The 24,450-nt window shown below is 36.3% G+C and overlaps 1 protein-coding gene across 1 annotated transcript in view; it reads right to left on the reverse strand.

The window, feature by feature from the left end:
* Positions 1-24,450, reverse strand: part of LOC310641653 (VPS10 domain-containing receptor SorCS1-like) — a gene marked incomplete at its 3' end in the record, with an annotated part of 432,565 nt that overhangs the window by 283,971 nt on the left and 124,144 nt on the right. Inside the window, 1 exon segment of the mRNA XM_083364890.1 lies at positions 3,671-3,738. Within this exon segment, the coding sequence (XP_083221016.1) occupies positions 3,671-3,738 (68 nt within the window).

Consider the following 24,450-nt stretch of genomic DNA (forward strand, 5'->3'; position numbering starts at 1 on the left):
GTAATGGGAATAGGAATGCAAGGTAAGAGGAGGTTTGTTTGTTTAAAAAGTGGCATTAAAAGCACATCTATCAATGATTCAAATACATTGTTGTTGTTGTTGTTGTTGTTAGCATATGGCATTCTTACATTAACCAAGAGTAGTACTGCAGAGTAGTAGTGTGGCTGCCAATTTACCATCTCTGTTATAGGACATGCTCATGCACTTCCCTAGGTGTGCCACGGGAGGACAAGCTGGCTTCACCCCAGATGAGCAGCTCTTCCAGCAGTGTCACCCAAGGCCCCATCCCTTCCCTGGAGGCATCTCATACACGGGCACCGCAAGGTGCCATGCAGTATTAGGACTCAAACCACTGGAGCAGAGACCATCTCCAGCATTGTTAAACTGCTGAGCCACCATGCTTTTCCTTAAAATAAAGAGAAAATACACAGATCAGCAAATGGAAAGGACAGTTCACAAAGGAAAGACTCTGACTAAGGAAGGACATGATTTATATATATTTATATCCCTGAATGTATGTCCAATAAAGAGCCAATATGATATAGTGGTTAAGGCATCAGTCTAGAAATCTGGAGACAAGTTCCACTCTCATTTCAGGCATGAAGCCAGATGGGTGATCTTAGCCCAATCACACCATCAAAGTCTAGGAAACAGGCAATGGCAAAGCACTTCTAAAAAAAACACCTTATCAAGAAATCTGCTGGGCAGGCAAGGGTTAAAAAATGATTCAAAAGCTTAAAATAAAAATAGCCATCTAATACATGGACAAGATCTGTTCTCTCCTTTGTTCCAAATAGTAGAAGACACACTAATGGATTTAAATTATAGGAAGGCAGATTCTGACAGACAAGAACAAAATCTCTCAACACCAAAAGAAATGTGACAATTATTCAGGGAGGTTGTGAATTCTTTTTCAATGAATGTTTCAAGGGTAGCTTAAGCAACCATCTGGATGCTTCAGTTTGGATTCTTGCACTGAGCAGGTTATTCAACCTGGTGCCTTTCCAACTGGTCATCCACTATATCATATACCTTTCAAAGTCATGTAAGAGAATCTTTCAGAAAATAATCCCACTCCAATCAGTCATGTTAAAAGTTTCTTCATCCAACCTGGGAACTTTCAAAATATTATGAATGGTACCAGACTCACAGTAAAATACAGAAAATATATGCTACAACACTTGTGATTTAAAATAGTCTATTTGCAAATTTTTCATGAAAGTTGAACAAGTGTATTAAGATGCTGCTTTATTTTTAACGTATGTTGTCATAAGGATTCTAAATCATTATCTGGGAAAGGCCAAAGGTGCTACCCCCTGCTCTCTTCGGCCTTTGGAAATAGAACATATTTTTTTCAACAAGATCAAAACTTTTAGGATTAATATTTCTTTTGATTGACAGTAGACCTGAAAGGGTTCAAACCATCAAAGCAATAAACTATTATTCCTTTCATTTTATTTGTAATAGTTTCTGATATTGTTAGTGTAGAAATACCAAGAACTACATAAAGTTACATGGCTAAAGGGAACAGCATCCAGTGCCATCTTGTCAAACATCTTTCAAAACCTGTCTTAATATCTCACAGAAAGAAAATAGCACTACACCTACTAGAAATACGTAATGGAATATGGGAATATTAGGGCAGAAAGTATCTGTCAGGACAACAACTTATTATATCTCATTGCAACTGGTCTGATAGGCAGAGTTTCAAAAAGATAAATTAAGCCTTTCTCTATTATACCTTGAACAAGCCTTTGCACTCTTTTACAAAATTATCTATCTATGGAAACATCCTGGTATTTGCATTATTCACTTTATCAGTTGAAGACCATATTTTTCTATGATTTTGGTCATAATAGGCTACTATCGGCTCCTGAGACCCCTTTTAAAAAAACTCTGGAAGTTCCCTACTATAGAGTATAGAATATATAGAGATCAGAACAGAATGGGTTAAGGCCATTCTTATTGCGGCCTATTTCAAAACCATCATTATTATCTATCACTATCAATTTATTTCTGCCAATCTGAGGTGGGAAGTGGTCATCGTTAGTGACTTTGTGTTGTATGCAGAAAGCTGGACCAAGTTAAAAAGCATTGTCTGAAGTATTAACAGGATATCCATCAAATGACTTTGGATATAATGGATCCAAAGCCCAATGATTCCTTGAATAGAATCTAACCACTGTTGTGACAGCATAGTTCTAGCAGAGCATCCATCTATCCATCCCAAAAAGGAGCTAATCCTCCAACCTTATTCTGGCTATAAAAACCCTATATAGTTAAGATATTGCTTGGTCTGATACTGGGTTCATTGCCATAAAAAGGAGAAAATATCACTTCTGAAATACATACACACATATGCCAAGGGATCATTCTCATGCTCTCTCTCACCAAAGCACAAATGTGCCTTGCTAACTATTTTTAAATGACTTATTTTCATGATAATGTATCTCTCCATAGCCAAAGCAGATTAAAGTTATCTTTAGCTCTTCATCTTTTATTTTTTTATTTTTATTCCATTTATATCCCCCCCCCTTCTCTGAAGACTCAGGGCGGCTTACAAGCTTAGCAGTAAAAACAGTGCTACCTCCTTCGTCTAATCATTTTTACCATAATACAATCTAGTCTGCTTCCTGAACAATATGGTTGGACATAAGGTTATGACTAGAGCATATAAACTGCTGTGGGGATACCCTCTCCTTTGAATTGCTAGACATTACATGTAGTCCTTCCTTAATGGCTGCCCTGTTTAGCAACCAAAGTTACAATGGCATTGAAAAAAATAATTTTATGATTGGTCATCACACTTATGACTGTCAGTCAGAGTCACATGGTTGAGATTCAGGTGCTTGGAAATTAGCAGGCATTTATGACCATTGCAGCATCCCACACTCATGTGCTTGCCATTTGCATTGCTTCACACTTGGCTTCCAAAGAAAGATCAATGGAGATGCCAGCAATAAAATCACAACTTGCAATCATGTAACGTCTTGCTTAAAGATCATGTCACTTAGTGACAAAGTTGCTGGTCCTAACTGTGGTCCTTAAATGAGGACTATTTCATGGCCTTGTTTGGCTTTGGCTGCAAGATCGGTCATTGAATCCTATAGAGACACTTTCTCTCAGTATGCCTGACAGGTACTTTATAAAGTACTGCATTTATCAATTATACTCATTCCACTAAAATACAGAGGGATTAGCACTCAAAGAATGCTAGCTCTGTTTTTAACATGGGATTAGAGCTTTTTGAAACAACAATTGACATAGGCTTAAAACAAACAAAAAAACTCTCCAAAAAACAGGGGAAATGCTGTCACCACTCAAGGAAGAATAATTGCAAACTAGGGTTGGAATTTGTATAATTTTTAAAAAATATTCTGACACAGAAACCTTGTGATTTTTTTTTAAAAAATCAGAATTAATTTCCTTTCAGCAGGGCTTCAACAAGGTTAAAGTGCACTCTAGATTTTAACAGATACATTGGGGAAAGCAGTTAGGTGGAAAGAATGTGCCTATGTTGACATCTCTGATTCTAAAGAATTAGAACAGCCCCAAATGACCATATAGAGTATTGTACAAATATTTCAGCATATTAAAAAATTCAATTAAGTTTAATGAAAGTCTTTTTTTGAAGGAAAATAGTAATAATTAGTTCAGCTTATCTACATACCTCCACAGTGAGCTCTCTGTGATACTCCCCAGGTTGTAGTCATACAACTTTGTCAGAATTAAAATCACCTATAGACACAAGAAGGAAATCTTGGTTAGTCTCTAACAATTAGAATCTCATACCACTGATACAGCCCAGGGGAAAGTTAAGGCTGCTGTTAATGAGTGCTTAACATAATTAAATGAATTGCTTAAGCATTTGCTTAACTGCCATGGGTACTGTATTCATAATAATCAGCATTTTCTTTGCACGTGATAGTTCTAGATAGAGAGATAGATGATAAAAGATAGATAGATAGATAGATGGATAGATAGATAGATAGATAGATAGATAGATAGATAGATAGATAGTTGTTTTCTGAGGTTTTCGCGGGTGTCTGTATGTGGACCTTTGGTCATTCGGGTTTTTTCCCGCATAGAAATGAAGGTGTAGGCGCAACGTTTCGACGGAATCCCATCCGTCATCATCAGGCTGGTGGCTTCTGCTTCCTTCTTCTGGGAGAAGCATGTGGTAGTGGCTGTTTGTTCCTCTTTTTTAAACTGCCAGAGGGGGTGTGTTCTGTGGGTGGAGGTGTGCTCTGATTGGGTGGGGGATTAAGTGTGTTCTGATTGGGTGGGAGTGTGTTTTGAATGGTGGGTGTGTTCTGATTGAGTGGGGGTGTGTTTTGAGTGGATGGGCTGGTCTCAGCTGCCAGCCTTAGACCTGAGCTGGTGAGTTGTGCTGCTTTTGTTCGGCTTCCCAGAAGAAGGAAGCAGAAGCCACCAGCCTGATGATGACGGATGGGATTCCGTCGAAACGTTGCGCCTACACCTTCATTTCTACGCAGGAAAAAAACCCGAATGACCAAAGGTCCATAGATAGATAGACAGACAGACAGACAGACAGACAGACAGAAAGCTTGATGTACCCATTGGATAAATTGAAATGGTATTAGTATAAACCAGCATGGAGACTCTTAAGGCAGTGCTATTAGGGTTAATGGATCCAGACTGAAAATAATATAGATGATCATAAGATGCTAACAAAGACAGTTTTCTATGTTTCATGGTTCTACTTGATTTTTTATCTGGATTTTTGTAGCCTAGGTCGAGTAGCTCTAAGAACTAAGAGTCTTAGAGTCTTCTTTAAAAATTAATGGGCAAAAATTATTAATTCTGGCAATTAACCATTCCTAGAATCAAGTACTTTATATTGAAAAGTTTTAAAATACATTTTATCTTTAACAAGTATTTTATAATACAATGGTACTGAACAAATTATAAATGAATTAATACTATGCAATCATAGACATGGAGATATTCTAAGTCCACAGACTGGCCTCACAGCGTGCATCCATAACATTGCTAGGAGAAAGAAAGAAAGAAAGAAAGAAAGAAAGAAAGAAAGAAAGAAAGAAAGAAAGAAAGAAAGAAAGAAAGAAAGAAAGAAAGAAAGAAAGAAGAGGAAGGAAGGAAGGAAGGAAGGAAGGAAGGAAGGAAGGAAGGAAGGAAGGAAGGAAGGAAGGAAGTCTCATTAAGTTTTAGCATATCATATTGATAATCTCAGGAGATTTCAGCATCCTTCCACAAGAACCAGGGAAAGATTGTCAATTCTTTCTGGATTTGACAGCAATGTTAAATTTCAGTGTTTTTAGTAAAAAAAAATATGATTGGAGTGCCTGGAATAATAAATTCATATGCCAGTGCTCAGCAGCTGTAAAGGATGTAACCCTTATAATCTATTTTTATCTAAATTCAAGAGATTTATAGCTAGAACATTCCCAACTAATGGCTGACTACTGACTTGGTCAGGAGGACAATAAAATACATCATTTTCCTAGGGTACTTCCTTATTCCAACTAGGGCTCTGGTTGAATCAACCATCAAGAAGTCAGGAAATTCCTAAAGAGCTCTCAGGAAAACCTTGGGATTGAAAAGTCTACTAAAATGTATTATTCAGTCTACCACCTTTACAAAATTTTAAAAAGAAATGTAAATACCACCTGCTAATAATCTGCAGGCAATCGCTTCCTGCTCCATGTAAAGTCATTAATTCAGCAGAATTTGCATATCTCTGGTTATTTCATTACAAAACATTAATTAATGTAATTGTTGAGGGGTTTTCCTGTACAGGTTAATAGGTTCAGTTGCTGACCATCTCCTTAATTTCTACAACAGATGGATATGTGATCTGGTATACTACTAGCATGGCTCCATTATTTAGTTTATTGCCATCTTGTATCAAGAAATGCTTTATGTTCCAATGCCCCTCCTTTCACCATTTTCATAGGGAGGAATTTATAGGCCTATTCAGGGAGCAGAACAGCAACATAATTTGGTATCTTCAACAAGCAGCCATCCTGCTGCCACTGATAAGCTTTCCTAGGAGGGCAGTGATGAAATTTAGCACTTTCCAACCCTTAATTGGCACATGTTTCTGCCAGACATATACAGCCACTGGGGGAATGCCATCAGACACCTTACACAAGTTCAGATTGTTTTTAAAATAGTGAAATTAAAATAAAAGCATATCATCAGATTTTAGTAGTCCAGAGCTTAGAAAATAGAAAACAGAATATTTAAGATTCTTCGTTTTTATCAGCCGTTTAATTTTGCAGTGCTCAATCTACTGCTTGATTGGTTCAACACACCCATACCTCCACACAAGCCTCATTTGTTATTATTTAGTCATCCCATACAACCCAGACATTGAATTACAGACAAATCCACCTCCAAAACTGAATTCACGATATAAGAAGTAACAAAAATGAATACTATTACGACACTGATTTGGCTAAATTAAAACCAATACCAAAGGACCATTTCTTAAAGCAGGTCAATCATGATTGATGAGATGTGATTGATGACAATTTTAGAAGATAGGCAAAATAGGGAATATGATTTCAACTTGACAACAAGGAAAATGGATATTCCATAACTAGCAGCAGCTATTTAGGCCTGGAAGATTCTCCCACTACAGATTGACATCACCAGATCCTAGAAACATATCATTTCACACCAGAAGCAGACAATGGACTAACTTCAGAGTAGGAGCTGCCAAAGGAGTTTGGGCCTTTGAAATGCCCCTTTGAGAAACAATAAACAATATGGGCAAATTTTCTTTTTCTTTGGTTTTTGTATGTATGAATGTTATGATTCTGTGGACATAAACAATTATAAAAGCTGAAAAGATGGCAGTTTTCTCTATTTACCAGGTGAAAAATAGTGGGAAAAATAACTTGGATGAGAGTCTTGTCAAAAAATTTGAAAAAAATCTTCTCTCTCTCTCTCTGTGTGTGTTTGTGTGTTTGTGTGTGTGTGTGTGTGTGTGTGTGTGACAGAGAGAGAGAGACAGAGACAGAGAGAGAATTATTGTTTACTTCTACCTGTAGCAGTATAATAAAATAACCATTCTTCTGGATTATGGTTTTACTAACTATAATTAATTGATGAGAGGTGAGACAAGATGCTTCCCTCTTTATTATGTTAATTTTATTCATTGGTGCTGTTGCATTTGGCTGAATTATTTATATTTGCTGTTTGTTTCCCTTTCTAGCTTGTGCTACATTTTCTGACTTTAGAGCAGGTTCTCAATAAGTAGTCTTTACTTTCTTCCCAGTAGAACAGTGGCATGGGAGAGGTTGTTCTGTTAAAAAGAAGTGAAGTTCATTCAGTTATAATGTTTCGTATCTCTGCATCTTTTATCTATCAGGACAGTCAGGAACACCAAGTAAAGTTATTAATGCCTTGATATTACTGTTGGATATCAAGTTGGTCTTGATTTTAAAAAAAATAAATATTATATCTTATGATGGATCAAGGACTTTATATTAGTGTGTGGTAAGTAGACATGGTCACAAATGGCAGGCAGCCTGTTTAGTGTATTAGTTAGATATACTATACTAGTCAGGTATGTTGATCAAGGAGAGTATTGCAATAGTCCATAAGAATACCACATTCTTTTCACACCTCTTTGAGACCAGCTTTAAGGGCATTTGCTTCATTATAAATGATCAGGTAGTAGTATGAATTCTGCTGCTTTATCTAAGAATGCACCATGGGATATTATTGTCTTCATGACTTCCCTGAAACACATCATGCCTTTTATCTGATTTTTGTCTTGGAAGGAAATGGCCATATATAGATGTCCACATACGAAACCCTTGTCGTGTACAGATAATAAAAGACTATCAGGATATTCTGCTTTCTAAGGATAAGATCAGATTTAATTGATCTTCCATCTATGTTTGATAAATTATTCCAGAATGTTTTCTCAAACTTAACTGGTAAATTAGCAAACTGACTGAGATGTGTAACACAAAGACATCACAAAACGTAATGCAGTAGCTCATCCTACTTACCCTGTACAACAGTTTAATATATGGAAGTGGGAACAATAAAGAATTATGACAGTAGATATTTGGAGCATCCTTGCCACAAATCCAGGAATAAATTTGTTAACAACAATGGAATCATCATTATAAGATCTACGCCACTATAATACGAGAGAAGAAATTTCGTACAAGGTAGGTACAAACTGAATATTCATATGGCAGGCTCTCATTTTATGTGTTGGCAGAAAATCTAGATAAACCTATTTTATTTAATGTTTCTTTTTGTTTTCATATTGTGTTGTTTGAATGGTAAAAGGTTAGTTTATATTTAACATTCTTTTTTTCCCTTTTCAATTGTTGCTGGATAAACCTGAAGATGCTAATGAACAAAGACATGCATATTATGTTTTTCTAAATGTCACATTACGGGATGGAAAGAAAAGTTGTAATGAAATAAAGCACTGCCCTTTCCCCCTTGATTTCCAACTCCCCCACCCCCACTCATCCTATTTCCAAATTATCCTAATCAACACAAAATGGTTATAGGAGAATAAAATAACAAAATGGAAAAGAAAAGATCATTGGAAAAAGTAGGCCTCCTGATAATGTCTCACATAGTGAACCCTTCAGAAATATGAAATGTAAAAACTGATTCTCAGCTTTGATAGAACTACTTGTTTGGTTATTTCAATTATATATTATTTCTGGCGACAGACATTTTGCAGAAGATATTTGCAACAAAACTAAAAAGTGCTAAGTGCCTGAAATGAGATGTAGGAATACATCCTAGAGAACCTAGGGAATATCTTTATACATGCTTAAGTTGCTCTTGTCCTGCTGCCTTAAGACAGTTTTACAAACACCTGCTCAGACTAGGAGACTTTGGCAACAGGCTACAGTGTTCTGGACAAATTCGCCTGCATCTGTCCCCTCCCAGGTATTTTTATTCCAGGAAAGCAATTGCAGATCCTTTTTCTTCCTCTGGGTGGCATGTATGGGTGCACATGGGTACAAAATTAAAGCATCAAAATGCACATAATGCAGACACAATTACCGGTTTTCAAATGTGAAAAAAACAACAACACATGATTGAGGGACATAGAATAGTGTTTTCCAGTTTGTTTGTTTTTTGACAGATAGGAAGCAACAGGTGACTCTAGGGAAAATTACATCTAATACCCAGACATAGCTGTGTGCTCTCTCCACTGCTCTTCTCTCTATATACCAATGACGGCATCTCTAAGGATCCCTTTGTTAAAGTGCTGAAGTTTGCAGATGATACAACAGTCATTGGCCTCATTAGAGATAGTGATGAATCTGCATATAGACAGGAGGTTGAACAAGTGGTCCTGTGGTGCAGCCATATCAAACTGGAGCTGAGCATACTTAAAACTGTAGAAATGAGAGTGGATTTTAGGAGCAGCCCTTCTATTCTATCATTTCTTGCTATATTCGATAGCACAGTATCAGTATCAAAACCCTTCAGATTCTGGGGGTTCTATAATCTCCCAGGATTTGAAATGGGATACCTAACACTAGAACTATCATTAAAGAGGCACAACAAAGAATGTTCTTCCTGTGTCAACTCAGAAAGTTCAGTCTGCGCCAGGAGCTACTGACAGAGTTTTACAGAGGAATTACTGAGTCTGTCATTTATACTGCTATAACTGCCTGGTTTTGTACAACAACCAAACAGGACAGGTATAGACTACAACAAATAGTTAGTACTGTACAACTGCAACCAGCCTGTCTTCCATAGATGACTAGTATGGAGGGCTGAGAAAATATCTGCAGACCCCTCAAATCCTGGACATGAACTGTTTCAACTCCTCCCCTCAGAATGCCACTATAGGGCACTACATGCCAAAACTAGACACAGGGACAGCTTTTTCCCTCATGCCATTGCTCTTCTGAACACCTAATTCTCACTGTCTAATGTCTATGTATGTCAGACATGTCAAACACAAGGCCCGGGGGCCAGATCCGGCCCGCGAAGTGGTTTCATGTGGCCCGCGAAGCCATCCTGGAAACAGTGAGGGAACGGCCCCCACTGCCTTGGCCCTGACCCAGAGACCCTCCTTCTGCCAGAGACCCTCAGATCTGTCCCACTCCTGCCCAGGCCCCCATAGGCACCCTTCATGCGAACGATGTAGAGCTGGCCACGCCCACCCAGTAGGCCATATGCACTCTAGCCACGCCCACCCAGTAGGCCACGCCCACCCTGGCCATACCCACCCGGCCCCCTGAGGGCAACCGCAATGCTGATGCGGCCCTCAATGAAATTGAGTTTGACACCCCTGATGTATGTTTATCTATCTAGTATGGCTATAATATTATTATCCTTGTTGTTACCTTTTATTAACCCCCTCTTATTTATATTATGATTATTCTGTCGCTTTATATGTACACTGAAAGCTTCTGCACTGGAGACAAATTCCTTATGTGTCTAGTCACACTTGGCCAAATAAGTATTGTTTTGTACTGTATGGCACTGTGCTGTATTGATATTAATTTTAATAAATTGTATAACTATGTAATTTTTTAAAGGGATGAACAGAAATATCATGTAGAAATAAAATTTAAGATCAAATCAAGCATGCGGTTTTTAGGAAATAAAGTTGTCATGGAAGAAAAATAGTATTATATTTTTCTTGTGGGTAATGTATTTATATACTGCATTCTCCTAAAATTCTATAACTTGGAAAAAGAGCCCATGTCAAACAACCTGTTTATAAGTGTAAATGAAGAAGTATTCTAAAATACCCATATTACATGACAAATAAGCTTTGTATATCAATGTCTGCCACATATTTGTACACACTAACACTTATTTACTACACTTTTTTCAGCAGGTTTTATTTATGGTTGTGGCTCACAATAACTTCTCAACAATTTAATGGTTCCTATAAACTCCTGTCATGTAGACAGATTTGGAGCAACATAAAGTTTCAGGTTTTTTTAAACCATTTTCTAAAGCAAGATGAGAAAATATTGTAATAAGGAAAGGAAAGGTTATTTTCTAAGCCTTTTCTTAGAAACTAAATCATTTTGGCAGGGGGAAGAAATAATTAAGTACAAAATGTAAGTTTTCAGAATCACAAGCTAGAATTAATATTTTTGTATATATTATACCTGGCAGTCTTATTCTAAAGCACATAAACTTCAAAAATTAGCATAAAATGAATAATTAGTTTTAGGGTTTGCTGATGTTTAAACAAATGGCTTTCTTGAAAAGAATGTTCATTCGAGCAATAAATCACTGCTTAGCTCCTTGTCAAGAAGAAAAAGATACCACTTGACAGAATTATTGAATTGAGCAGTATGGTTACAAGGCGAATTGCAGCAGAGATAAAGGTAGTGAATTGAACTTCAGTAAGAGAATGGCACCAGAAAAAAGCCATAAATACAGAAGAAAACTTATAAGTTAACATTTTTAGGAATACATTTTTGAAGTTTGTAAGTCATAATAGTTACTGTTTCACATTTTATGAGGCTGTTCTTATAACAGAACATTACCCTTCTAGAAAATAAATATATTGTAGAATTGTTATAGACAATTCTTGCTTTTGTTTTGTTTTGCTCAGGTTGAGGCAGATAAGATAAACATCAAGCTGATATTGTGTGGAAACAACAAGTTGATATTGTGTTAATATCAATATCAATATCTATTTGAGCAGTCTGACCTGGTCTGATGGGTTAGGGTTGGGGTTTAATACATCTTAACTATTGTTTTAACCTTGGGCATTTATTTAATTCGCTTTTAACTTTTGTATCCTGTTTTTGTATTTATTTATTGCCCTGTACACCGCCCTGAGTCCTTCGGGAGAAGGGCGGTATAAAAATGTAATAAATAAATAAATAAATAAATAAATAAATAAATAAATAAATAAATAAATAAATAAATATTAATCTGACCATACTCAGCAAGTAATATGTGATATAGAAATTACCTGTTAGGAGACTGAAAGTTACCATTATTCTTCCAAACTGTACGATGAAAACTATGACCTTGCATTTTTCTCTAAGATTTTGGTCCTGTGACTTATAACTAGTCATTTTCTCCCGGCCTAAGGTACTTCTTGCAATTATTGTATGGAAAAAAATGGATGAGGAAATACTGTATACACTGCCTTGATTCCTATAGGTGGGATATAAATCCAACAAACAAGTACAGTAGCTAAACAGAGCATTCACAGTGTAGCTAACCTCTCCACAATTGTCTGTGGATAAAATTTAACCCATCATCCTTAAACTATCTCAATAAAACATGAAAAGCCAAAGAGAAAGGCTGATCTGTATGCCGTTCATCTTCACAGATACAAAGGTTTCTGCTTTGCCTAGCCTTCCCTGAAAAGGAAATTCACAGACTTACACAAACACACATAATCAGTTTATGAATGCACTTTTGTCCCAACTTGTTCTAAAAGTGCTAAATCAACAGACTTGTGCTAATTAATTCTGTTTGCTCCATGATTGTTAATCAATTGGTAGGGAAAAATATTTTTCACTTCTCTTGTTCTAAATCTTTTTGTTATTGGGGATGTTTAAAAAAGTCACATTACCCATAACCCATCAGGTTTTCTGGTTTCTTTAGTTTGAGAATATACTGTCCCTCTAACTTGCATTCTGACACCTATTCAAATTCCATGAAAATAAGTCCACAACAGCTGCTTGAAAATAAGCCTAGAATCATCTGGAGACCAATTGTAATGCAAAGGTCATATTTTCCAAGCTGTTTATAGACTGTAATTTGTAGAGGACTAATGTCACAAGTTGTCAATAATTCAAAGTGGAAAATTAAAGGTCTTAATAGGCTATCAATTGTTCATTCTTCTCCATTTAAATCTTTATCCCCAAAGAGTGGTTCAATTGCCTTTCATTTGAGTTCATTTCTTAAAGTTCAATTCCAGAACTTCATTTTTTTAATGTAAAGACATTTTATGTGATAAAATGTAACTAATTCCTTAACAAGCCTGTGGGGAATGTAACCAATAAAAGTACATGTTTCAGAGCACAGATATGAATTCCCTCTAAAGGTCTATTATTCTCACTAGGGCCAGAGGTAGGGAACCTTGGCTCTTTTATGACTTGTGGACTTCAATACTCAGAATTCCTAAACCAGCCATGCTGACTCAGGAATTTTGGGAGTTGAAGTCCACAAGTCATAAAAGAGCCAAGGTTCCCTACCCCTGCGACTAGGCTATTGTATTCAACATAGCTTTTTGGTCTCTCTATTGTTGTTGTTTTGTTTGTGTGCATCCCAACTCTGAAATGATGAGTCAAAAGATCTACAGCAATGAGCTAGGTACTATTTCAAAGCACTAGACATTTCAAGATTTATCTCTTTGCATGTAATCCAATTTTACTTAATCATGTAGAAGTCTCAGTAAAGTTAATGGAAGCTATTTGCGTATAACTGGTGAGATGGGGCAACACTATATGAGTAATGAAATTGGAAAACATTGATTCTTGAACTTAAAAATAGGACTACAATCACAATGATGTGGCAAATCTAATTAGTATCTGGCTAAAATGAATCCCAACTTTCTTTTTTTTAACATGGAGCATACAAATGCCTTTTCCTTCTCCTTTGCCATACCTCAACCACAAGATAAGATATTACAAATAATTAGCATTATTACATCCAACTCTATTCTCCTGGCTACAACTGTAAGGAACTTGCAAAGGAGAGTTGCTGCACAGCCTGATGATATGAACATCTGTGCCACTAAATAAATATTTGGATGGGAAACACTCCAGAAATCATACAGAGATCACCATGTTCATACTTTGGCTGAATTTTTCTTTGATGACCTACAGGGAAAGCAGTTCAGGTTGATAGCATTTTGAATCCAGTATAGTCATGTTTGAGCACATTGCAAGACTTGCAAAAGAAAGCTTTGTGGTGGAATTGCATGGCATTTAATTGATAAGTATGGAGTACATACTTGTAAGTGTATGTCGTACAATTGTAAAATGTACGGTAAGTCATAAAATTCCAAAAGAATCGCAACTTTGGTTCAGGTGAAGCAAAAATACATTACATTCCTTCAAATTTGATCAGTTTAACTATATCTGGGGCTGAACATTGATTGTAAGATCAGTGGTAAGTCAAAACTATATTATTTATAATAGCTTTGGCCTTTATAAATTAATAGTAATTTATAAAGGCCAAAGGACTAGAAGCCTAGGTTTAACTTTACCCTCAGCCATGGAAGTTCCCAAGATGACTTCAGGCCAGTCATTCTTTTAATTCAACATATCTAATTAGGTACAGGGACCAAACAAACTTTATTTTAAACAATAGTCCATTATTTCAGAAAGATCTTCTTTAAATTTGTTTATTATTTTCTTGACTTTACTCTTGAGTTTTACTTTTTAAACAAAGATTATTTTTTATCTTTATGAAAGATTTGATTCTTTTCTTTAATTAATCCTTTTTTTTCAAACAAAATATGGTCACTGCATTCATAAGGTTTTGTGAGGAAAAAAAAGTAGAGAAATATTATGGAAGTCATTATGAGGAAGCAAGATTAAATCAAAAACACAACATTACAGTTTTTAAACTAATCCAATAGTGAATTCTGTTTCTATATACTACATACATAGACAGGTTGGCATGTAGTATATATATAGACAGAAATCAAAGCAAATTTTCAGATGGCCAAATATCACTGGCACAAGCCTCTCTCTGCATATTAAAACAGTTTTAGAGATTTACACAGATTTTTTGGTTTGCTTATTTTTGCCTAATGTATTCCTTATTGAGCCAACATTCAGAGGTCTTTTGGCCTTCAAATTTCCATCTGGACCTTTTCATTACCCTGCATATCAGAGAACACAGCCTTTGCCAGGCCCAAGTTTCATTTTGCCTTTTATTTAATTTATTTTTTTAAAATATTTTCTACATTTTCTGAGACACAGCTATATGAATATGTTTAAATAACTAAAGAAAAAGTGTTACCTGAGATATTCTAACAGGCTTTTAGATATGCAGGTATGTATATGCATACACAGGGCTTTTTTTCCTCATAGAACGCTCAGAACGGAGTTCCGGCACCTTTTTTGGATGGAACCTTATGTGAGTTCCGGCACCTTTTTCTTATACAAAAAAAGCACTGTGCATACATATGTAGGTAAACAGTGTGTACAAACATATAGAGCCGTAGATACACACCATGGGACTTACAGATTGTGTCCTTCATGCACTCACTCAGATAATCTAATACAGCCTAACCTAAAAACTACCAGTAATTTTTCAGGGTCATGATACTAATAGAGATTCTGGATAAAGGATAATGGAACTAAGCCATGATTCTTTCTTTCCTTGCCAGCAGGAGAAGGAAATTGTCTTCTCTTTTCTAGGGGAAAAAGTTATTAGCATTTAGGTTTATAGCATTTAGGCTCATGCATTACTCTGTTGTATAGTACTCTCTGGGCAGTTTACAATGTAGAAGCATTATTTGCATGCTCTCCCAAAATCTGGCTCCTCATTTAACAAACCTTGGAAGGATAGAAGGCAGAGTCAACCTCAAGCCCTGTCAGGATCAAATGCCAGGCTGTGGACAGAGTTTTGCCTACTTTAACTGCTGTGCCACTAAGGCTCCTGGCTTTATTATCCAAAGCTTGACAGTCATTGGTTCTTCTAGATGCCTAGATGTAAACAGCAGGTGGGCACTAGTGGTTTTAAAACAGATATTTGTAGGTTACAGAAATATCATCAGCATCTTTAAAAAATACAGACAAATGTAATAATTAAATGTATGTACTTCAGTGGCTGTAGTGTGCACAAAGAAAGCTTGAGCATGAGGCTGGGATATTCCTGCTTCACTAGAATGTAGCATTCCTGCCAGGTGTTCCAGAATGGAAGCTCATTTTGGGATCAACATCCAGGAAAAGACTGAATAAATAAGAGTAAGAGTAAAGAAATTGTTCAAGAAATATTGCTATTCCTAAGTTTGGAGCAATCACTTGTTGATCGATCCCCATCTTCAGAGCTCATGGTACAAATGAGAAAAAAACAAAGTAAATGTTTAGCCCTCAAACTACTTATCATTCAGAGAGGAAGACATGAAAATAAATTAGCGTTGTCAGAAGGTGTGTAAGAATAGGTCTAAGGTTAACTTTAAGGCTAGGAAAAAAGGAGCTGAGGCTGCTGCTGGCAATTGTAATTAACTATAGAATCAGTGTTTCTGCAAACACCCTTTGGTGACAAGATGTGGAGGTAATACATATCTCTTCTGTAGGCTAAGAAATGTTTTGGGCTGAGCAATCATTATAGAGATTGAAGATAAAAAGGGAAAAAAATGCTTCTATTACACTATCTCTAAATGAGCTATTTTAATGTCTAATAAAACTATCAACTTTTAAGGCAAAATATTGGGTATAGCATTCAAGATGCTCATGGTGTAATTATCAAAATATCCCTAAAAGGAAAATGTTTTGAACAATTTTCTAGTAAGAAGCAAAATGCCCATGTTTAAAGTATCAGTGCAAGATCTGAGTAGACTGGTAGACAGTACCAGCTCAAGGACTTATCAACTCTAACTCCACATTGACTCAAGGTGCTACCTCCTGCTGATCATTTTAAAAATGATTCATAAGGAAGGATGGCATTGATGCCCCCTAAACTTTGGTCCCCTAAACCAGTGTCTACTCAGTCTTTGCCTAAAACCAGCCCTGTTCATGTATTATCTGACATAATTCAAAACAATAACAATCTCCTTTCTACAAACACAGCAGGTATAAAAGATTAAACATATCAGACAACTAATTGTCAAAAGGGGTCAAGAAAAGAGTACTATATTACAGTAATGAAGAAAAATCAAAACCAAGTAAGAGAATTCTGCACTTGTATGAAAAACATAGTGACTTAATAAATTCCTCATTTAAATGTAGTTTGAGCTCTTTCCTTTCCTTTCCTTTCCTTTCCTTTCCTTTCCTTTCCTTTCCTTTCCTTTCCTTTCCTTTCCTTTCCCAGAATTACCATACAGTCAGTTCAGTGTCCTTCTCTTTGACATTTGAACATAAATTTTGGGAAACTTCTACTAAGCAATTAAAATGTTAAACTCCAGGGAATTTTTGGATTATATATCTTGCTTGCCTAAGACTCAGCAACTATGGAGGTTGATGTGTTCAAGGAGAGGCTAAACAGCCATTTTGAGGAAATGCTTTAATTAATTCCTCCATTGAGGAGTGGAGGCTGAGCTGTCAAATGACACTTTCGATCCTATGATTCTATGTCAAACATGCATATGGATATTTTTACCATACATCTCTTATTCTGAAGGCTTGTCTTATTATCATGGACCATAGAAAACAGTCCTGTTTCTGATGGAGAACTTAGTAAATTTTATCTGGCAAGCATAAATGATGAACATATTAACATAGAGAGACCAGTGTGAAATATAGCCCATGCAATTTTATACTTTAAATAGTAACACAAGTCCCTCTTCGATATCATCTATTTTCCCCAACTCACGTTTCAGCCATAAATTGTCTAATTCAAACAGAGGGGCAAGTCAAAGCATATTATAAAGCCATGCATAGCATTTCAGGTCATATTAGTCTAGATGATAGTGCCAACCAGATCTTTTTACCTGAAGGGAAAATAATCTACATTTGCTTTTGCTTGTATTATGAAAGTTTCTTCTGAATTAAAAAAGAGAAGAAAATAGGTCTGACTGGTGACCTTTATTTAAACATTAAGGAAGATTGTCCTCAAAAAGTGTGCAGTGATAACAACAGGTTGCAAAACATCCTTTCCAACAAGACAGGCAAATATTCAGCCATATTTATCTGAGCCTTACAATTATACAATTATAAAAATAGATGAGTGTTTACAGTGGTTTTAGCAGCCCACACAGCTACAATTCAACTAAAATTTAATCTTATTTTTTACTTTTCCAAAATTCACAGTTACAATTTTTCACCCTGATTTTAAATCATTTTTCTTGTTCCATTGCAAGGGTTAATGATGCCACACCCATGTTGCTTATAACAAAAGAGAGGACTTTTGAATTATTTCTCAGGGAAACCTGCTGCCTTGTCACCAGTTCATTGAGCCATGTACTAGATTAATTTGACTTACACTTATGATCAGCTATTTGTCAAAAAGCAGATATGAAAGGGAGTTTTATATTCCATTCCCTTTGACTTATGGCTAACTTTTTGACATGTGCACTTCCAGAGAAATACGTACCTATTTTCCATCACCTTATTGATGTTTATTCACCATCTGTTACTACAGCAAAGGGGGTTCCGAGTCACTGCTGTATGTTTATGTTTGTTATGTTGGTCACTAGAAAATAAACAGTGTTCAAATTATCTAACTTAACAAAAAAATTCTTTGGGGCCAGAGCTTCTCCTGTTTCTGAAACATACTTATAATGCAAGAACCCAAGATTCCAAACAAAAACAATAACGTAATCAAGAAACATCAATTTATTTCATGAATATACTCACACAAGGCTAATTAACAAACACATGTATGGAATTTATTATCACAATATGACAAATTTGAAAGAGACAGTTGTCTCTCTTCCTTAAGACACTATCACTGGATCCAGCAAATGTGGACGAGATTCATTCAGTCTCCAACCTTGCTTCCCCCCCCCTCTGTCCATTAACCATGTGATCATGAGAACCTCCTATAACATTATTTTATTTTATTTATTTTATTTTAATTCCATTTATATCCCGCCCTTCTCGAAGACTCAGGGCGGCTTACAAGCTTAGCAGTAGCCTTCATTCTATGTATATGCCTGCTTATTAGGGCTTTCATACACCCCCCAAGCGGCATTATTACAAAGTCAGCTTAATTGCCCCCAACAATCTGGGTCCTCATTTTACCTACCTCGGAAGGATGGAAGGCTGAGTCAACCTTGAGCCTGGTGGGATGCGAACCTGCACTAATTGCAGGCAGCTGGTGTTACTTAAGGAGGCATTAGCCCACTGCTCCACCAAGGCTCTAAAATTAAAAATAATTGTTAATTAAAAATAAGTGACGAATGGAAATAGATATGTAAGGCCAAATATTAGGTATACATTACAGTTAAAAAAAACACTCTCCCAATTTTTTTCTCAAATTCAGTCCCACTCACAAAATAATGTAGTCAACTTTGTGATCCTTTATTCCAGGGGTCTTCAAACTCGGCCCTTTTATGACTCATGGACTTCAACTCCCAGAATTCCTCAGCCAGCATGCCTGGCTGAGAAATTCTGGGAGTTGAAGTCCATGGGTCATAAAAGGGCCAAGTTTGAAGACCTCTGCTTTATTCTCTTCCAAACGTTAATTGTGATTCTCGATTAACAAAAATTTACCCATTCCAGTTTATTTAATATGGTTTTTAGCATTTCAAAGTTGCAAATGCCATATCTTTTCCAGAGTTTACATTCTTCTAGGTTATGGCCCAAGGACAAACACCATCATATGCTGGAAGAACATCTGGTGCTTCAGAAGATAGGAAAATAGGAAGATCCAAGTCTTTGCATATTCTTCTCCTATTCTACTTTAGCAATGCATGGAGGATATATAGCTTCCTGGTAGATGCTTGGTAGCTTCTTTTCTAAGCACCATTCTTCAGTTCAGGCAACGCTACCAAAGAAGATATATGCACTCTACATATTGCGAGTCAATGTTGTGTGTTGGCCAGTGTGAGTCATTCCAATTGCCCTGGCTACCACACAACATTTCACTGTGCATACTACTCAGAGCTGGGACAGTCAAGAGATAATGAAGGCAAAGAGTGAGAGCTTGGCTGGCTCACTGTCTATCCTGACTGGCAGATTCCACAGAATTCATCACAAGAGAATCCTGTATAAAACACAGAGACTTCATTGTGCTAAAACCTCAACAGTTGAAGATACAAAATAAGAAGGATCTCCCTTCCCCCCAAGAAATAATGGAGTTAAGATTACAAATAAGTTTGACTATGCACAATGAATATACAGTATAACTAATTGTAGTGATTATTACATACAGTAAGGCAAAAAAAAACATTTTTTCCAAAATGAGGGTATTCTGGTTTGTTTCATGTAATACACCCTGCATATACAATTTTCTTTTCTCCCCAGGTCCAACATGCATTATACCTTTCAATTAAAAACTGGAATGGTAGCATGTGTTTGTCTCAACTATTAAGTCATCCGTGTGGAAATTTGCACAGTGGATCATTAAACCAGTTATATTCAATCGATCATTCTCACCAAAGCTAGGTGGACCTGAAACATTTGCCACTCCTAATCCCATACCCCAAAATACATCTCAGTGAGTGAGATATACACCAGTTCTGTCTTTCTCTAGGTTGCTGTTGTTCCTTCCTTCATGTCAAGAAGTAAAAATATACTATGCATTCTTAAAACCACATGGATGTTATTTTTATGCTACAAGTGTCTTGTTAATTTATTGTAAATTACTACCATCTTTTCTTGCCATTAACAAGTACATGCCAGTTCTACCTACCAACCTTTGTTCGAGACCATTTTGCAAGCAGGAGGACTTGGGGAGAGCAGGAGGAAGTAAATCATGTTTGTTTTGGCATAATTTGTATGTATGCATAAGAGGAGGGTTAATAAAACTTAATACTGAGGGAAAATAATTTATTTTTATTTGTTCCTAAACCCAAATTAGCATCTCTCCGCGTGTCCCTCTTCAGTGAATGGGTAAAAGCTAACTAGTCCTGGTGCTGCATTTCAAATCTTGTAACAATTATTCAAATGTTAATGGGCCTCTTAATATATAGCAAGTCCTTTCCTTTTATTATTCCTTCAATTCTCTTCCCCTGATATTTCTGTAGATCACATATTTTTCCAGTAGCGTTTTACTGCTTTTCAAGACGCTATCACAAAAATTCAGGTTGCCTAAAACTGTATTTCACAAGTAGAATTTATTTCAGCAACTCAACAGTAAATCTGCCTTTTGCTTTGTCCACTGACTGCATCTTTGAGAATTTTTCTGTATATCTGAGGTGCAAGTTGTAACAAGTAGGTGTTGCTTACTCAGAAGTAATTTCTTCTATAGCTTTCTCATCATTTTAAGAAGATTGATGTGAGAATTATAAACCAAGTGAGCATTTCAATTTTTCGCCCTTTCCCCTTCACATCTGTGATGTCAAAAGGATTCAAGCATAGAATTAGACTTGCCGGCCCTTCCCCACTATTTACCATTTAATTATTTTTTTTATTTTTTGTCTGGCCATTCTTACTGTATTTTTATATAGTTTTTAGGCTTTTATGTTTTAATTATACATTACCCAAGGTCCCTCTGTGTGAGAGATGGATGATAACCCTTCAAATAATTACCTCCAGTTTAGGTATCATTGCCCTACAATACACTGTGTGAAACAGGATAGTCAGCTTTCACCTTGAGACATGGGACAGAAATCATATTGGCTACTTTTATAGATGGCCTATGGGAACACCCTAAACCTCTGCAGCCTTTAATATTGTCTATCATTTTATTTACTTATTTTTATTTATTTGTATCCTGCCTTTATTATTTTACAAACCACTCAAGACAGCAAACATATCCAACACACCTTCTTCCTCCTCTTTTCTCTACAACAATCCTTGTAGGTGGGAAGGGCTGAGTGAGAGAATGACTGGCCCAAAGTCACCCAGTTGGCTTTCATTACTGAGGCAGAACTTGAACTCCTGTTTTCTACTCTGGCTTTCTAACCTGATGCCTTAACCCACTAGAGTCCAAACTGATTCTCTAAATACTATGTGTATGCATCATGCAAAAGTTAGGAACTGAAGACCCTATTTTAGGGTAGTATTATTGCTTCATGAGTGGGTGTGTCCAGCTGAGTGGAAAGGTTAAGCCAACAATCCTATTTTGCAGGTAGGCACTTAGTCTCAATTAAGTATTTCAAGGGTATATCCATGTAGTTTTCTTGGTAACAACATATATGTTATTTGCCATTGCCTTCTCCTTCTGGGATACTTTTTAGTTTCCTAGTTTGGTCTATAGTTCTAGGATTTCCTTATGTGATGCACAAGATGAACCATGTTTGGCTAAGTGATGATAAAAAGTATAGTTTTCCACTTAAATGGCATTTACTTGACTGATAGCATTGGATTGTTGTCACTTTTCTAACCATGTATCAAACAGAAGAAGTACATTTTTGTCAGTATGATTACAGTTTAATATCCCAATTTTTGTGTGCTACCATTTTTCAAATGATTTATTTAGAAGAATTTAGCAAACATAAACCAGATGGATATCCTTTGTTAAGGTCCTAATTGTGCTGTTTTTATTTCTTCTATTGTAATAGTTCGATGTATACAATCTCTCCAAAAAAATCTCTGATCAGCTAAAGAAAGACTATTTTTCTCTAGCTACCTACTACTATATCTCCACTTCCTTGTTTGTACATAGGAAGTAGTGAAAGAAAAGCATGCTGCCTGCCTGTCTCAGCCAATCACATCCAAATACAATTGATTGAAGGCCTGCTTAGCTTTCTTGAAATCAGACACATGCTGCCACTTGCTGTGATGATTAACATCATCATCCATACTACAAGACTGGATCCTATAGAGAGCCAAATCCTGGCCTGGAGGCAGTCAATACACGAGGGGCAATTTTCTGGGCCAAGAATGGTGGGAATATGGGGAGGCAAATCTGTCAATATTCCTTTGGAACCACACTTTGTGTGTTTTGTCGGTTTTAATAGCTTGACTAGCCGAGTTTTGATACAGCCCACTGTACGGCTGATTTCTATTCCCATGTTCTGGTACCAGCAGCTGAGAGTGCAACTATAATATCCACAATTTAGAAGAAGAGACAAGGCATTGTTCCTGTTTTCTTCCAATGGCAGCAACCACAAGGATAATTCAGCAAACTGCAGTGTCAGAACTAACCTTTTTTAAACATGACGAAGCAACTGAAATAGCATAACTATTTTGCATTCTTGCTTGGACAAAACATTCCTATTGTAATAATGCCATCAATGTTGTGGGTGTTTTCATATTGAAACACTAGCTACACTAGGGTATTTGGAGTGCAGAAAAAAAATGGGTAAATGCTAGGTTACAGCAAAGAGGCACTGAGAAATAAGCCCAGCCATCTGGCAAACATCTGCATCTGTGCACTTCCAGTCTGATAGCCCTAAAAGTAACAAAAAGAGGAGTCTGCCACTTTGAAAGTGGTTTGTTAAATACACTCTTTATGGGATGGGGGAAATAGCCATGACAACTCCCAAATTACTTCTATAGTGTCATGGCCAGCAGCTCTTCTTTTTATATGCTTGAATGCCACCCTTCTCTCTTTTCATATACTAGTCAAAAGGCAACTGCTGTCCCAATCCAAGACATTTCAGAATCATTTTTCTTCCAGGGCAGGTAGAATGTGCCTGCAACAAAAAGAGATATGCAGTGGAAAATGGGATACGTAATAACTCCCTTACTGTTGAACTTTGTTTCTGGTTGTGAGAATCTTGGGCAGTATCCATTGATGGAAGTGAAGATGAAAAAATTACATATACAGGTTTAGAAGAAGTACAATGAATCACACAGTTAATCTATTTGAGGCATATGGTTTAAAATTACATAAAACATTTTTTAAAAGAAGGTTATGGTGACAAAGCAGTTTGAATTATTAATCTGAATAAACATGTCTTTTTCCAGTGTACACAGAAATAAAGGCACCTCTTCATGCTTTTGAAAGTAGGTTATTTTTTTTTAAAAAAAAAAAGCATAAAGCATCAGCATTCAAATGTCATTATTTTGCTATTTCATATTGTTTTACATATTGCTTTCTCTCAATATTATTTCATGATATAAGCACTTTTCCTAACTGCAAAACGTATTTCTACCTAATCATTCTTTAATATTGATTGGATAAGTAAATCAATATTCAAAATATGGAAAAACAAATTCACCATCTTGCTAAACTATGTGAAACATGTTTTCTGGTTTATCAAAGATATCTTATCCCTTCAACCTCTCTCATTCTCTAAAAAGCAGAAATCATGGACAGAAGAATAGTTGATGATTACAGGAATACAATGCAGAGATAGGCATGATGAAGCACTATTTTGCCAGAAGTAATTAGTGTTGTATATTTGGAAGATGTATATTGCCAGTCATGGATCGGTGATTACTTTTAGGTAGACTAATGAAAGCTCCATGCTTATCCATATTCCAGTTCATTTCTATTCTCTTCTACCCTACCTTATCAGTAGCAGGATTAACATGAATAATAGAGCTATGTGCATATTTACAGATTGTAATTAAGTGTGGGTGAAAAATGAAAAAAGTGTCTTAAGAATATTTTATTGAAGCCTATAAAGCCTTCTCTCCAGGCTTATTTTTGAAATAATAGCAGAATAAATTTAAAGTCCATACCGTGAGTGGAATACAGTATAATTTATTCCTGGGAATCCTTGAGAAATCAGATAAGTTACTTCAGTTTTGCACTGTCTGCTTGCTCACGAACCATTAACAGTGCTTATGAACCTCATTTCTA

The sequence above is a fragment of the Vipera ursinii genome (assembly GCF_947247035.1).
Source record: "Vipera ursinii genome assembly, chromosome: 5".
Classification (NCBI taxonomy): domain Eukaryota; kingdom Metazoa; phylum Chordata; class Lepidosauria; order Squamata; family Viperidae; genus Vipera; species Vipera ursinii.